General features: G+C 42.9%; 2 protein-coding genes across 2 annotated transcripts; both read left to right on the top strand.

Moving 5' to 3' along the window:
* Nucleotides 1-191: 191 nt before the first annotated feature.
* Nucleotides 192-4,841, top strand: LOC124468838 (adenylate kinase 7-like). Its single transcript, XM_047021813.1, has 18 exons — nucleotides 192-279; nucleotides 372-542; nucleotides 672-786; nucleotides 902-987; nucleotides 1,081-1,191; nucleotides 1,280-1,363; nucleotides 1,461-1,549; nucleotides 1,633-1,723; nucleotides 1,791-1,868; nucleotides 1,987-2,136; nucleotides 2,335-2,463; nucleotides 2,683-2,785; nucleotides 3,027-3,155; nucleotides 3,247-3,315; nucleotides 3,536-3,733; nucleotides 3,981-4,201; nucleotides 4,491-4,649; nucleotides 4,771-4,841. The coding sequence occupies exons 1-18, from the start codon at nucleotides 193-195 to the stop codon at nucleotides 4,804-4,806; spliced, it is 2,106 nt and encodes a 701-aa protein (XP_046877769.1). The 5' UTR covers nucleotide 192; the 3' UTR covers nucleotides 4,807-4,841.
* Nucleotides 4,842-5,073: 232 nt separating this feature from the next.
* papola (poly(A) polymerase alpha) lies at nucleotides 5,074-15,455 on the top strand. The gene is made up of 22 exons (XM_047021566.1): nucleotides 5,074-5,267; nucleotides 6,180-6,350; nucleotides 6,602-6,668; nucleotides 6,774-6,855; nucleotides 6,973-7,082; nucleotides 7,247-7,300; nucleotides 7,471-7,582; nucleotides 7,853-7,942; nucleotides 8,847-8,985; nucleotides 9,111-9,183; nucleotides 9,322-9,442; nucleotides 9,842-9,926; nucleotides 11,893-11,946; nucleotides 12,137-12,256; nucleotides 12,439-12,548; nucleotides 12,677-12,798; nucleotides 12,971-13,110; nucleotides 13,422-13,608; nucleotides 13,746-13,931; nucleotides 14,304-14,366; nucleotides 14,464-14,514; nucleotides 14,612-15,455. The coding sequence occupies exons 1-22, from the start codon at nucleotides 5,260-5,262 to the stop codon at nucleotides 14,705-14,707; spliced, it is 2,241 nt and encodes a 746-aa protein (XP_046877522.1). The 5' UTR covers nucleotides 5,074-5,259; the 3' UTR covers nucleotides 14,708-15,455.
* Nucleotides 15,456-15,631: the final 176 nt, after the last annotated feature.

Below are 15,631 nucleotides of genomic sequence, written 5' to 3'. Positions count from 1 at the left end.
CAGAACCACAGACATTTCTCCATGATAAATGCGTTTACACGCCAATAAAATGTATCTAATTCACTGAAATATGCTGCCCTCAAGCGGCTGCTAAATGGCTATACAAGATGTCCAATTTCATTGGTTGAATCGACGTTAGCAACTGGAAGGCGTCCTCTCTCTTGTCCTAGTAACAGTACTAGCTCTAGAAACATGGCTGAAGAAAAGAAAGAAATTCATCGGACTAAACGTATTTTCGTCAACAATATCGATACTTATTCATCAAAGTATATTGCAAAGGTAAAATAAAAGTTCTTGATGGTAGTACTTTGTCGCTTGTTAGCACTAGATATTTGTTCTAATTCTACTAATTAGCTGAACACTTGCTATAGTTTTTGTCAACCTGCATAGCTGGACAGTCCTTGGAAGAGGTGGACACTGCAGTAGATGACGAAGACAAACCCATTCAGGAGCCTTCACTTAGAGATGGAACATTTCAAGTCGTTGGAACCGTTGCAACCAAAGAGGGAAACGATGACACTTTTGCCCTGGAACAGTATTCAGTGAGTTAAGTTGTACTTATTTTATGACCGCACATGTAGCTGCTAGCCCAACTGCACGCTCACCAGCAAATATCATTTCTACTTTACAAAACAAGAACATACTGAAATTGTATATTCTGTTATCTGCAGTCATCAAGTCGTGAAGAGCTGTTGTTGCGCCTTTTGGAATGTGATGTAGTGGTTTACAACATCTCAGAAAAAGCAACGCCAGAGTTAATTGATGAAGCGACATGGGCTTTGACTGGTAAAGGATTAACCTGTTGGCCCCTATCAACTCAACAACTCACTAGCAGCACATTTGACATGTTGTTCATGCAGCATCTCACCCATGCATATCGTTTACTTGTTTTTACAAACAGCAATTCATGCACAGATGGACGGATGGACTTCTCAGAAGATGTTTATCCTGGTGTCATCTGTGATGACATGGGCGTTGAGCACTTCGGTTAGTCTCTTCTCAAGTTAGGACAACCATTACAGATTGCCAGGGCAAGACAACTGACTTACCTGTCAAAATGTATGCATTTTTTCTCCACAGGATGACCCAGAATTACCTTTCACAGAGGACGACTACCGTAAGAAGAAGCCTCACCCGAACTTCAAGGAGCACACCAATCTGGAGAAACTGTTGCTCAAACTGGGAAAAGTGGTAACAAACAGCAATGATAGAAACAGAACCCAGACCCAACAAAAGAAGTGGTGATTGTTCATATCACTGTTTTTCTTCTTGCATTTAGAAAAAGTCCAAGTTGACCTGTTATGTGGTAGCTGCAGGTCTTCAGTACGGCATGGGAGAAAACATGTTTCACTTCTTCTTCAAGGTAAATCTTAGTTATCCGCCTGATAGATTTGGTGCTATCAAGACAGTTCTGTGGTCACGAGTTCACCTCCTGCTTTTGTTTTGCTCCTGTCCTTAAGGCGTCATGGCAAGGAGGGTTTGCAAAAGTTCCCATTTTTGGTCGAGGCACAAATGTTATCCCTACTGTCCATATCAACGATCTTGCCGGGTTTGTAGTGTCCTGTATTAGCAGATGGCTTCTTTTCAGTGTTACAATACAAAACCTTATATTGAAATGGTCTATTTCTCAAGGGTGATCCAGAATGTTATTGACCACAAGCCGAAGATACACTATTTCCTTGCTGTAGATGACTCCAACAACACATATGAAGATATTGTGAAGGTATAGTTTTGACTCCTCTGTTGTGCTTGGGTCTGTTGCCATGTCAGTTAACTTTTCCCTGCATTAGGCTATAAGTCTTGCACTGGGACCTGGCAAAATCAACACAGTCCCCAAAGAAGAGGCTTACATCACCAAGGCTTTGACTGTAAGTGTGTTTGTCAATCTTACAAAAGAAAAATAATGTCAATACAAACGACAATGTCCAGCACTTGCTAACTGCGCGTCAAATGTTTTGAATAAGGGGTTTCCTACTCACTTTTCAGTCGTCTGATCTGGATTACTTCAGTGTTAACCTACGGATAGAACCGGCCTTAATTAAAGAGAATTTCAACCTCCGCTGGGTGTCAGAGGCAGGAGTAGTTGAAAACATTAATGCTGTCGTGGAAGAATACAAAAAACTGAGACATCTGCTTGTGAGTGGATTCCTGGTTAAACTAATATAAAACAATATACTTAACAACAATATAGTGAGGTGTGCCATATAGTTTAAAATTGTGGCGTGGATATGTAATCCACGTGTATACATATATGACACAGTTATTTGAATGTCATTATTTAATAGTATTATTTGGTTTCATTCATTATAATTCTTAACTTTTTTTTCCCTATAGCCAGTGACAATCTGCCTAATGGGGCCACCCTCAGTGGGGAAAAGTACAGTTGCAAAGAAACTGTGCAAGCATTACAAACTGCACCACATTAAGATCAAAGACACCATCGATGAGAAACTAGCTTTTCTGGTCAGTCCTTACTGAGAACTCTCCTCCCCATATCATCCCATCTCTTTTGTGTTGGTTTTCAAACACAAAAGCACGCCCTCTTCTGGCAAATGTAAATAACTGTTGTGCCATGCAATTTTATCACATTGAAATTCCTTATTGAGGGATAGCATAACAACAGTAATGTCCTAATAATGGACATTACTGTTGATGCTGATTTCGTATGTTGGTTTAATCCAGGAAGATGGAGCGAATGTGGGTCTGGAGAGTGAGGCTGAAGACTCTGGCAGCTCTACTCAGGACCTGCTTAATGCCTTGAAGGACAACATGACTCAAAATGACGGTGTGATATCTGACACAGAGAACGACCTTTGATTCGAGTTTTCCATTCATTCATAATATTGTGTGTACTTGTCTCCACTTTTTAGACTGTAGAATTTCTGATTATATATTTTGGTTGTATAATATTCATGTGTTATCCAAAGCAACACACAGGGGGATTTGATCCCGCAACCTCTTGGTCTGCAGTCATATACTTTGAGCTATCCCTATGATTAATTTTCAATGGTTTTACCATCTGCTAGGCCGTCTGGAGGATCTATATGTGAACCGCATTCTGCGGGACAAGCTGAACTCAAAGCAATGCCGAAACCAAGGGTATGTTCTTGATGGCTACCCGAAAACCTATATCCAAGCCAAGGATTTGTTCTATGGTAAGAACCAAATCGGAACGTGATGAGTCTTCAAATCGGATGCCCTCCGGCTTTGCATGATGAGATATATTACATTTTATTTTTTTCACAGAACAAGACATGGAATCAATGTACAGTCCCAGTAGTAAAATTCCTGTGTACAACAAAAAGATAATTCCAGGTTAGTCAACATCTACTGGAAAACACTGAGATGTCACAAGATGCTGTTTTGTAAAAGCAGTAACAACGCACTCACAGAGCAAAGCTTGGATCAGGGAAGAAACTTTGGGCTTAGTTTGCTGGTGCAGGTGGACTGTGTTTTCACAAGAGGAGTGAGTTTAACCATCTCACATCAGTTACAAGTGTGTTGTTTCAGTTATGAACCTCTGTGTGTTTTTCAGAGTTTGTTTTCTCCTTGGAGGCATCAGACAACTTTCTGACAGACAGAGTACAGAACCTTCCAGAAAGTTTGGTGGAAAACACGCGTTACAGACGGGATGAGTTCCTGCAGCGTCTGGAGAAGTATAGGGAGATGAACGTGGAGGACGAAACTGTTCTGAACTACTTTGATGAGCTGGAGATTCACCCAGAGCATATAGGTAACGACTGGTTTAGAGTGGAGTTTAGAGTGGGAGTTCAGTGAGAAAATGTTTCTTGATGCGCTGAAACCTGTGCAAATAAATATGTTTGTACATTTAGCTGTTTGACAAGTAAAAAAACTGTCTCACTTGGCCCACGTGTCAACCCCTGTAACAATGTCAAATAAGTGATAACTTGGGATCTTCAACCGTATAAAGACCAGAGAGAAAGTCCCAGATGCATACAGTGAATGATGTCATGTTTCAGAGGTCAAAGATTCACAAGATGTTGAGTATGCCGCAGTCGTTGAAAAGATCATGAAGGTGGTGGGGCCATCCAGGAACTACGGGCCCACCCCGGAGGAGAAGGAGGCCCAGGACAGGAGGATAGCACAGGAGAGGAAGCACACGACGGCTCTGGAGGCAGCAGAGAACAAGCGCAGAAAGGCGGCCATAGCTGCTAAAATGACTGCTCAGCTGGACGAGTGGGTAAGGTCATGGATAGGTTGTTGGGATTCAGTTCAAGGTGGGTAACGACTGTAAATGTTTCGGTCATATGATAGTCCAGTCTTTCGGGGGCGTAGATTTCGTTATGCATGGGTGAAACCCATGTCCACCTCACTTTTTGACATATCCTTAGCTATAAATTTTTTTTTTAAAAAACACCCACATTTGAAAAACCTATGCCTCGCCACTCATTCACTAATGCTTACCCAACTGAACAGTCGTGTGTGTGCCGGGTTTCACAGTGTGTTGCGTGTTCTGCGTGTGTCTGTAGAACCGGCACGTGGCTGAGGTTAAAAGGCAGGAATACGAGCTGCAGGAGGCCCGATCCGTCCCACTGAGGAACTACCTGATGCAGTATGTGATGCCGACTCTCACCAAGGGTATGGTAGAGTGCAGCAAAGCTAAACCAGATGATCCTGTTGACTTTTTGGTAATATGTAGTTTTTTTTTTTATATGTTTTTTTTTTTACTTGTTATTGAACGCTCGAAATGCTTTTCTGTAGAGGTGTTGATTTTTCAAGATATTTTGTTTACTGAGATCTCTTTTTCAGGCTGAATATCTTCTTCGGGACACTTCACAAGATTAAAGCATAATAGGTTGTCAACTTTACTAAATACTTGGTCTGGTTTTGAGTATTTCAACAAAGGTATTATAATTCTGTGTTAACATTGATGTAAAATTGAGTGTTCTCATAATAATAAAATATAGTCATAAGTATATACTGTTCATTATTTACTTTTACTGTGTTATTTTCAATTATATAATAATGTGTTGTCGGTTAACTATTCTTTGAGTAGCCAATGACGTTTCGTACCGCCCTTCCCTTTTTGAGGGCGATACACAATGACGTCATGACGTTTTCACCGTGACAACTCAGCTACACACACATGCGCCATGTTTAGCTAGAGAAAACAAAAGGTGAAAATTCCATTGCTGAATGTTCATAATAACAAATTGCATACGCGAAAAGAAAAAGAAAAAAACGAGTATGAGAAAGGAAACTTGGAGTGGCTGACAGTACTTTCTGGAGGTTGCTACAATGCCCTTGTGAGTATTTTAGTCGCCGCACCGACAATTTGTTCGTTGGTGAAGGGGACAGAAGTGGGCCTATCTTGCTAAAAGGCAGCTAACCTTAGTAGCTAGCGAGTATTTGGAGAGCAATCGAAATGGAGAATAATTCACCTATATGTAATCTAGCTAATCGATTGGAACGAAGTGTTTGCCATTTAGCTAAACGGGCTCGGGAGTGTTATTGTTGACTGTCAAGTTACTAACTATCAAGGTGAGCTGACAATTTTCTGTCTGGCTAGCTAGCTGAAGTTAGCTAACTAACCAACTGGCTAGCTAACTGGCTATTAGGAAAAGGCTACCATCTCTAAATAGCTAACAGAAATGTATGTAACTAGGTAAATTTCTTGCAAGTAAGGAAAATGTGGTGGCACTATTTAATTCGTGAATGGAATTCAGTCGATCATGATTTAGCACACACAAGACAGTTGGATGAATTGTTGAAGTAGTCACCTTAGTTACCTAGTCTGTTCTGAGCAGTGCTACAGTACACAAAACATGTTGCCCGTCTGTGACTAGTTTGTTGAGCCACTTGTTTACAGCTGTCCACTCTTGGGATGAAAAAAGTTCATTTTCCTCTCCCAGTGAGTTGTAGTTTATAAAAGGACCACAGGCTTTTATATTTAACTTTGCTGACCATGTTTTTCTAGTTGTGGCCTCTTGTGCCACTTTTGCGGGCCTGTTTGTCGTTACTCATGGGCATGGCTCAATTGCTTGTACTGTATTAAAGTGCCATACAGTAAAATTGGTACATTTCTGGGAAGTTTTGAAATATCCATTAGGCCTTCCACCTTTTCTATAAGTACGGAAATAAATAAATATGCTGAGTGACAAACGTAAATCAAAGTGATGATTGCGTGTACATATAAAACACTGTTTCTTTCGTTACAGTCCGACTGCAAACCAGGCACTAGCGGCACAGCAAACCCTTAAGCACTATGGGATCACTTCTCCAATCAGTTTGACTCTGCCCAAGGAGGCTGACCTGGTACAGACACACAAGCTGACAGAGACCCTGAATCCCTATGGCGTGTTTGAGGAGGAACTGGAGCTACAGCGGAGGTAGGAATATATTTGTTCCTATATCATTTATATATCCTGTAACCACTTTCCTGTATACTACCGTATTTCCAAACACTTCCCTTTGAACTACGTCCTGTATTGTCTTCGTTGTATGGTGTATGAGGTCGGTCAGATGTAAAGTTTTATGCATGCTTTTTGTGATGTGAGTGTGGGTCCATCCATGTATGTAGTTTTAGATGATGGTTCAAATGTCTTCTTGTTGTGCTTGGTTGTTCTACCCCCTCCTTCAGGATCCTTGTGCTGGGGAAGCTCAACACTCTAGTAAAAGAGTGGATCAGGGACATCAGTGAATTAAAGGTGAGACAATAGTATTTCACATCCACATTTCCCAAGTCTAAACAACCTAAACAAAGGGTAACGTTATGGAGAGCTTGGAGCTGAAATGTGTGTATTCTTCCCCAGAACTTGCCTGCATCGTTGATTGAAACAGTTGGAGGAAAGATCTTCACGTTTGGCTCCTACAGGTTGGGAGTTCATACTAAAGGTACATTTAGTTTATCATAGACGTTGTCAGTATATGGACTGTATAAAAAGTATTTTGAGCGAGAGGATGCTGTGCTTGTTTACAAGGAAATAATGTCAGTGTTTTTCCTGTGGCCAGGTGCTGACATTGACGCTCTGTGTGTCTCTCCTCGTCACGTGGAGAGAACTGACTTTTTCACCTCCTTCTATGAGAAGCTCAAAGAGCAAGAAGAAGTTAAAGATTTAAGGGTGAGTTGTACTCCTTTGTGTTGCTGCAGGTGTAGTAGGCTAGGGCATCCATCCATTACTGAGTTTTGCACTTAAATAAAAAAAAAAATAATAAAAAAAAAATATATATATATTTATTTGCTGTTCTTTGTCTGCTAATGAAAAATGTCTCTGCTCTGTTAAAGGCTGTGGAAGAGGCGTTTGTTCCAGTTATAAAATTATCCTTTGATGGCATTGAGGTACTACATTTATTTATTTTGAAAATACATTGATTAAGACCAGAAGGACAAATCCCAAGTCACTCTTTTGCTTCCACATTCTAATCAAGATGATTTCTGATAGTGTTTGTCAGTGGTTATTTTCCTCTAAATGCATGACAGTTGCACTAATGATTTTTTTCTGTTTGTAGATTGACATCCTGTTTGCTCGGTTAGCTTTGCAAACCATCCCTGAGAATTTGGATCTCCGAGATGATGGACTCCTGAAAAACCTGGACATTCGCTGTATCAGGAGTCTCAATGGTAGACTACAGCTTCCTCATCTGACCAATCAGAATCAGTATCAGAATCAGAAAGGGTTTTATTTGCACAGACAAGGCCTTCTTGCTTTCACATGAATGCCTTTGTTTGGTCCGTACATGCCCACGGTCTAACTGTCTGTAGTCCTCCCCCCCACTACACTAGACATTACACCTAGTTGAGAGCAACTGCTATGCTGTGGGTTTTGTGAGTGTTATAGCGTGGTGGTTTTGAGTCTCCTGTGACTTATGATGACTCTGCGTTGTTTTTTAGGTTGCAGAGTTACAGATGAGATCCTCCATCTTGTGCCCAACATTGAGAACTTCAGACTGACTCTGAGAACTATCAAGCTATGGGCCAAACGTAAGTTAGATCTGGTCATACCTTTCCTTTTGATCTACTAGGTAAGTTCTCTGAGGTGAACATATCCAGAATGATGGTACTACGTGTGTCAAGTTCCCCCAACATTCGGGTGTACTGCAAGACACATTTTGAAATTGGGCATTTATTGTGTGTCTATACTCGCCTGTGTGGGTCTGTCAGTCTGTGTGTGGGTTTATACCCTGCTAAAGACGATTGTGGTTTTGGAGGGATTATTTCACGCTCATCTTGTTTTTACACGCTATCAGCGTCATGATATGTAAACAAGGCCCAATATGCCTTGCTGCGGTCCTCAGTGCCTGAACGGGATTAGCCAGGGCAAAAGAAACTGTTTGTCGTTGCATTTTCACCAGGCTAGAGTGGCCAGTGTTTCTATGTGACTTTGTTTTGCTTGCATTGAATGCCTAGCAACCTCTGTCCAATCAGATTTGTCTCAGGGGGAAAGAAAAGCGTTTGGTTGTGTTGGTGTTGCATTTGTATTATTGTTGTGATGAGATCCAGTAAGAAATAACTGGTAATGTAGGAATCATTTTGATGCTTGCTTAAAGGATTGATTACAGATGTTAATTAGTACCGTGCCTGGATTATTGGTTCATAGCCTCGTGCATGGTGGTCGAATGAATGGTGTTGGTAGGTTACAGAGTGACCTTCCTTCTGGTGTACAGTATGAGACAATAGGAAATCCATCCCGTCTGTTATGCATATGACTAGTCTGAAGACGGCAGGGCCACCACATACAGACATTTAGACTGTAATGAAGTGATTTAAATTATGAACATAATTGAAATCAGCTAAATATTATTGCTGACTTATCTCAAATGCAGCATGATTTGGGTTTTCTGGCAAATACACATTTAGAAGACATTGTTTCATTCGTGTTCCTCAGGACACAACATCTACTCTAACATCCTGGGCTTCCTGGGCGGGGTGTCGTGGGCCATGCTGGTGGCCAGGACCTGCCAGCTCTACCCCAACGCTGTGGCCTCCACCCTGGTGCACAAGTTCTTCCTGGTCTTCTCCAAATGGTGGGTTGCTCTAACGTTAGACCAAGAACACAGCTTTTCTTTTTGAAATACGATAAGCCAGCGAATGAATGGGGTTGTTTTCTTGTCCCAGTGATTTATTTCATGTATGGATTTCTATGTTACAGGGAGTGGCCTAACCCTGTCCTGCTGAAGCAACCAGAGGACTGCAACCTGAACCTGCCAGTGTGGGACCCCAGGGTAAGCCCATGGCTTCCATCCTGGGGATGGGTTGACCTATTAGCAATCATTTTTACCATGCACAATGTAATGTCTGGGGATGTGTGCAGTGTTTCTCCTTGGCTGGCTGGCTGATATTGTCGTGTGTTTTTGTTGCAGGTGACTCCAAGTGACAGGTACCACCTCATGCCCATCATCACCCCGGCCTACCCCCAGCAGAACTCCACCTACAACGTGTCAGCTTCCACTCGCGCCGTCATGGTGGATGAGTTCAAGCAGGGTCTGTTCCTCTGGCGTTCCAGGGCTGTCTCTCTGGCTCCTCCTCTCTCCACTCTCCTGCTGGTGGCCTAGCACCCCCCTCCCCTTATTGGTTGGTGCTAGGAACTGATTCACACCAGTGCTCGACCAGGTTGATTCTTTTACGCGCTGTTTGTACATTGAGTTGGATAAAAGCGCCAATGCGATTCAAATACAAAGTAAATGTATAGTGATTCAACCGGAGTTTGGGGGATTTTCTCTTGTGACACTGCCCTCATGCCAGTCAGCAGGACAGTGGATGTTGAGAGGAGGAGTTTTGCAGCCTTAGTTTGAATACACTGTAGCATGGTGTTCACTGTCGTTCACATGGTGTTCACTGTTTTACTTTGGTAGTTAACAAAGTGTTCTTTCCTTCCACCAGGCCTTGCCATCACAGACGAAATATTGCAGAATAAAGCAGAGTGGTCCAAACTATTTGAAGCACCAAACTTCTTTCAGAGATACAAGTATGTATTAAGCTGCTTATCCTGTCGGACACACATGGTGAGACTCGACTATTTCAATAAAGATTCCTACTTCAAAAACACCCAGAAACACGTCACACACCTTTTCTTAGTATTTATAAAGTTATCTTTCTCCACGTTATGTAATCCTCTTAAATTTGAAGTTTTAAATAAATACCTCAATATTTCAGATAAGACCAAAGCATTATTTTTTGCCTTAGAATTGGTTCACAAAGAATCATTACTGCTATGCAATGTTAAGTTTATAGTGCCTGAAAGCCTTTTAACATGGAAAGTACATATAGACTGACTTCCTCGAATGTAAGAACAAATTAGACATTTGATGTTTGTATTTTTTCTTGCTAAAGGTAGGTACATCAGTTGTATGATTTTTCTATTAAATATTTAATTCTTCTGGTTTCCACTGTGCCTTATTATATTGTATCCAATTCCAAATAAACTGTTTTAGTTCACAATTTGCACTATGTATTTCTTGTTAGTCCTTTTCAGACTTTGTTATGTATTTGACAGCTAATTAATTAGTATTTGTTTGGTGTAGTGTACCATCATCTAGAAGTAACATCAATCAGGCACAAAGAATAATGACTGTATTAAGAATTAGATCGCAATATAATGTCCCAGATCTTTTTCTTAAATTGATTAATGTAGAAATTACTTTTTCCTTGTTCCACCCAATTTGAAAAATGTTACTCAATAACTAACCAGAATGCATTTGGCCTCAGTAAATTTCCAACAAATCACCAGTAGTTAATTAGTCTTATCGCGGATTAATTTGTAGGTAATTAGTTTATCAATGGTTTGTTGATATTGGCTGTTTCTTGATATTGGCTGAGAGCCGAAATACAGAACAGGAGCACAAAGTGAAGTTTCAGTTTTGGCCCACCCTCTAAGGATCTGAGGTGAAGTTTGAGAGAAGATGTTGCCTTGCTGCCTTAAGCATAACCTGGCTGGCCTCTTCACAATCCCTTCATTCAAGTAGTCGCCTGTTTCGACTGGATGACTGGCAGAGGAGGACATATTATACTTGCACTGGATTGTCAGCGTAACCTTGGTGACACCGTATGTGTTTTGTTTTTACACCCTATTGAGCGTATGCCTCTACAAGTGCTTGGTTATGGATATTTAACCTGGGCTCTCATTTTCTTTTTTTTACGTTTCTGATTCAGATAACATCATATTTTAGAATATGATAGCAGATTTGTTTTTGTTTTCTTGTAATGTCTTCTTTTAATAAATCAATCATGTGTTCTGGGCTCAGACCTTTCATTTTCAAAGTGGCCTGAAAATCGAATGAGATCCTTTTCCATGGACATGCCCTCCTCTATCCACTCAAGGACTCTTTAGAGCAGACTACATTTGAAAGCTTTTGATCACAAATACACTAGAATGAAAAGTTGTATTGCATGGTCTAGGTCTAGGATGACAAACTATTTCCTGCAGATTTGTATGGTATGTCCATTATCTACTAACTACACAGATTTTCAGAAAGTTTAATCATTTTGAGGATTCAACATTGTTGTGATGTGTAAAAGCTTCATTAGAGCCCCTATGTTGGTTACTTCAGCAAGACTGGGGAAGTACCTCATCTTTATATGTAATATCCAGGTTATCCCTGTCTCAACCTACAGTAATGTTTGTCATTTGTTCTGTGGTTGAATAGTCTTTTTCCTCCTATGTAGATAACTGCTTAATTTTTATGTTGATTAGTTGTCTATAGACGCTTTTATCAGATGTTTATTTCTGGATACTCAATATGCCATAGTAAATTCGACTTTCGCTTGCTTTGAAATCTGACTAGGATAGTTTAGGAGGTAGGTTGGGCCAGGTTGGGTATGGCTTCTCATCCTGTCAGAAACCCCCCCCCCCCAGGTCTCAGGTGTGTTGGTTGTCTGGTTTACCCTCTTGATTTTAGGGTGTAATGGCATTGTTCTGTCTCTTATGTCCAAAGGCATTATATTGTGTTGCTAGCAAGCGCACCCACAGAGAAGCAGCACCTTGAGTGGTAAGTCCTGGGAAGAGACATTACCGCTGTCTGGTTTGAATGAAGTTGGAGGTTGGCTTTCATTTGATCTTATGTGTGATTGAGACAGTTTTTACTAAGTGTTAGGAATGGGGCTCTTAAAGCAAGGAGGGTGTTGTGACTGGCCAGTGGTGTTCCTCTCTGTTTAGAGTGTTATTGTTTTTGTCCTCAGGGTGGGTCTGGTGGAGTCAAAGATCCGGATCTTGGTGGGCAATCTGGAGAAGAACGAGTTCATCACTCTGGCCCATGTCAACCCACAGTCCTTCCCTGGACCCAAGGAAGGAGCAGACAAGTGAGTAGCCCAAACTGACTCCTAAATTGCAGCTTGGTTACACTGTTTGCAATCCATCTAATATGTGCATGCATTATGTTTTATGTCACTTTGGATAAAAGCATCTTCAAAACCAACAGGTTGTGTTGCTTAAGGAGCAGTGTTTTAAAAAAATCTATATACAAACCTTTTTCTTTTACTAGGGAGGACTTCAGCACCATGTGGGTCATCGGGATCGTCTTTAAGAAAATGGAGGGATCAGAGAACCTGAATGTGGACCTAACATTCGACATCCAGTCCTTCACTGACACGGGTCTGTCCCCTCAGTGCTGTATCTGAGTTAAACACAACTGACTCCACGCACCACATGGATTCAAGTCATTAGAATGTGATGAAACAGCACTTTATGTTTTGGGGGGCATTTTGTTGTTTGTGTTGCAGTGTACAGACAGGCGATCAGCAGCAAGATGTTTGAGCAGGACATGAAGATTTCAGCCATGCACGTGAAGAGGAGACAGCTCCACCAGCTGCTGCCTAACCTGACCATCCAGAAACGTAGAAAGGTCAGTTTGCCTCCGTTTTCTCCTAAATTTTGTACTCGTTCAAAAATTGTTCTCTTTGTTTGGTGAGGCTTGAAGTTCTCCCTCGTTTCTGTCCTCCAAGTCTAGTCTGACCTCTGAGTTGTTATTGTACGTCGTAACCTTTTCCACTTGGTCCCCTGTGTCATGCCCCCAGCATTCGACAGAGGGGCTCCGTCAGATGAATGACAGCAGTATGGACCTATCGCTGGACAGCGACAACAGCATGTCAGTTCCCTCCCCCACCTCGGTCACTCCGACCAAGGGAGCCCCACTGGGCCCTCCTCCCCACCCAGGGTGAGTCTCCAGCCAGCCTCCCCAAACAGGAGATCCTGGGTGGTCTGCAATAACACACCGTATGGCGCAAGTCCGTCTACGTTTACATGGAAAGTTGATTCTGGCTTTTTACAAATTAATTTGTGTATGTTTTTTACCATGGCCTGAAGCGTTTATGTCTAAAACAAGGCATTTGGGAAGCTTGTAAACGGAGAATGTAAGCTTGGGGTATGATTTGTCCAAGTTTCAGGCTTCTTTGCCATTTGTATCAACTACAGGTACATTGTCGTGCAATACATAGCTGCTCTTAATCTGATTTTCAAACCCCCCAGTGTTCCAGTCTCAGAGCTCACCAGAGAGGCAGAGGGGACCAGGCCCACCATGACCCGCCAGCGCTCCCTCTCCTCCTCCCTCCCACCCAGCCAGACGCCCCCTCCCACCATGGGCCCCCCAGCCGCCAAAAGACCAGGCTCCCCCCTACTGGACGAGACCACTGCCAAGAAATTCAAAGTGGACGAGGTACAAACATCATTCGGGCTTAGTCTCAAGTGAATCACACCCCTTCAGTTAGGACTCGGGTCTCCTCTAACAGTTGGGACTGCTTAGTTTTCTGGGTGAATCTGGATCTCACTGTACCTTTTCATTCTTCTCATTAGGAAGCAGCCACTGAGACGGAGACCTCCGGAGAGCCTTCCGACGTCACCGCCAGCCCAGTGAAGGCCCCCATGCCCAGCCAGACGCCCGCCCAGACCCCCTCTCCTCCCCTGGGCCTCCCAGCCGGAACGGGTTCAAGCTCTCCTCAGCTGGAGGAGCCTGCAGCAGATGAACTCAGTGTAGACGAGGTATGTCCAGGTGGATAAGACTAGGGAGGCCAGGTGGCTGAGCAGTTAGGGATTCGGGCTAGTAATCAGAAGGTTACCGGTTCGATTCCCGGCTAAGCCGAATGACGTTGTGTCCTTGGGCAAGGCACTTCACCCTACTTACCTCGGGGGAATGTCCCTGTACTTACTGTAAGTCGCTCTGGATAAGAGTGTCTGCTAAATGACTAAATGTAAATGTAACTCGGGACATCTCCTTTCACTTCAAGCGTTGTTGTTTTTTAGATAAAAATAATCTAGAACATGCAGGGCAAAGGGTCCCTAGGACCAGGGTTGAGACACACTGGGTAGACCATCTTCAGTAATGTGGTTGTGTCTGGGCTTTTTTCCTGACAGGGACTGATCTCAGAGCCTAAACCAGAAGGGGAGAGTATGGACATCTCTGCTGTCGACCCCGAGGTGAACCGCATGCTCCTTAGGATCAGGGGATAACTGCAACGTTTTGTGGATAGCAAGAGTCATCTTAGTTATCTCTCGTGGGTGCTTGTTTTAACAGATAACCGAGGAAACGTCTCAAGGCGAAGTGAATATGGAGGCTCAAATGAAGGTATCTGCTTTTTGAGTACTTGAGCGAAATCAACCACACCTAAACAGCAGAACATGTGTTCTTTAACCTCACAAAATCTCGATGTCTGCCCTCCCAGAAAATGGCGGCAGCAGATCTCTCAGACGTCCCCCTGCTCCCCTCTAACCCCATCCCTGTGGTGAAGAACTCCATCAAGCTTCGCCTGAGCAGGTAGAAGCAGACCACCAGACCCAGACCCCCCCCCCCCCCCCCCACTCCCCCCAGTCCCTGCTACCGCCCCTCTACTAGTGCACCTCCAGTGGTACGTGTCACCACAGCCAGGAGATGCCTACACTGCGGTACAGAGAGACAGACAGACAGACAGACATGGAGCCACAGGAAGAGATGTCCTGCTGCTCACTGGTGAGATTGATCTGACCCGCTGCAGGACACAGTTTCACCCTCTAGGGGGCGATAACGCCCTTCTGCTGGATTCTCTCATGTCGCCACCTCCCATGAGCCCTCAGGAGAAGTGGACGGCAGAAACAAACTCTCTACCTGGGGAAACCTTCCAGGAAGAACAGGGCATCTTTAGCCAACGCTTTGCTTTTTCCAGGTAAACGATGATGCACAAATCTGATGTCACACTCCCATGACACGTGCACGTCTGTGCTTTCTCTTTTTATTTTTTTTCGGGGTGCACACATATGCTGTTTGAATTCCTCTCCCTCGCTCTGCCACTCTTTCTGCCTCTCTTTCTGTCTCTCTCATCGTGTTTGTTTAGAGAAAAGACAACGATGACAAATGTCTATTTGATAATGTGGTTCTTTCTTTGTCAAAAGTGATTGATGGTGTCGCAAGTTGTATCTGTGTTACCTTTTAGGAGGGGGGGGGGGAAGAAAGGTAAATACGTTTCTTCAGGTGTTTGTTACAGTTAAGTGGTGAGTTTCCTGAAACCTGATGTTACCTTCAAATCACTGTTTGTCAGTTGGCCACTATGTGGGCTCTCATTATTCTTCCTCATATAAAGGTTTTGTTAATTTCATCCCAGATCATGGACCAGTTGAGAGAGAAGTCACAATCACCAAGTACTCAATATTAACAGTACTGTGGCCTTCAGGGTGTAGGGGGGCAAGATTGTTCAGGTTTTGGAGGGCAC

The sequence above is a fragment of the Hypomesus transpacificus genome, chromosome 6 (genome assembly GCF_021917145.1).
Source record: "Hypomesus transpacificus isolate Combined female chromosome 6, fHypTra1, whole genome shotgun sequence".
Taxonomy (NCBI): Eukaryota; Metazoa; Chordata; class Actinopteri; order Osmeriformes; family Osmeridae; genus Hypomesus; species Hypomesus transpacificus.
The sequence above is the reverse complement of the archived record's forward strand: the minus strand, read 5'-3'. Positions and strand labels throughout refer to the sequence as shown.

Coding starts and splice junctions, on each gene's coding strand:
- LOC124468838 (XM_047021813.1), top strand. CDS start 193: ATGGCTGAAGAAAAGAAAGAAATTCATCGGACTAAACGTATTTTCGTC. Junction 280..371: donor CATCAAAGTATATTGCAAAG/GTAAAATAAAAG, acceptor CACTTGCTATAG/TTTTTGTCAACCTGCATAGC. Junction 787..901: donor AGCGACATGGGCTTTGACTG/GTAAAGGATTAA, acceptor TTTTACAAACAG/CAATTCATGCACAGATGGAC.
- papola (XM_047021566.1), top strand. Junction 11,947..12,136: donor GAGAAGCAGCACCTTGAGTG/GTAAGTCCTGGG, acceptor TTTTGTCCTCAG/GGTGGGTCTGGTGGAGTCAA. Junction 14,367..14,463: donor TCTCTGCTGTCGACCCCGAG/GTGAACCGCATG, acceptor TTGTTTTAACAG/ATAACCGAGGAAACGTCTCA.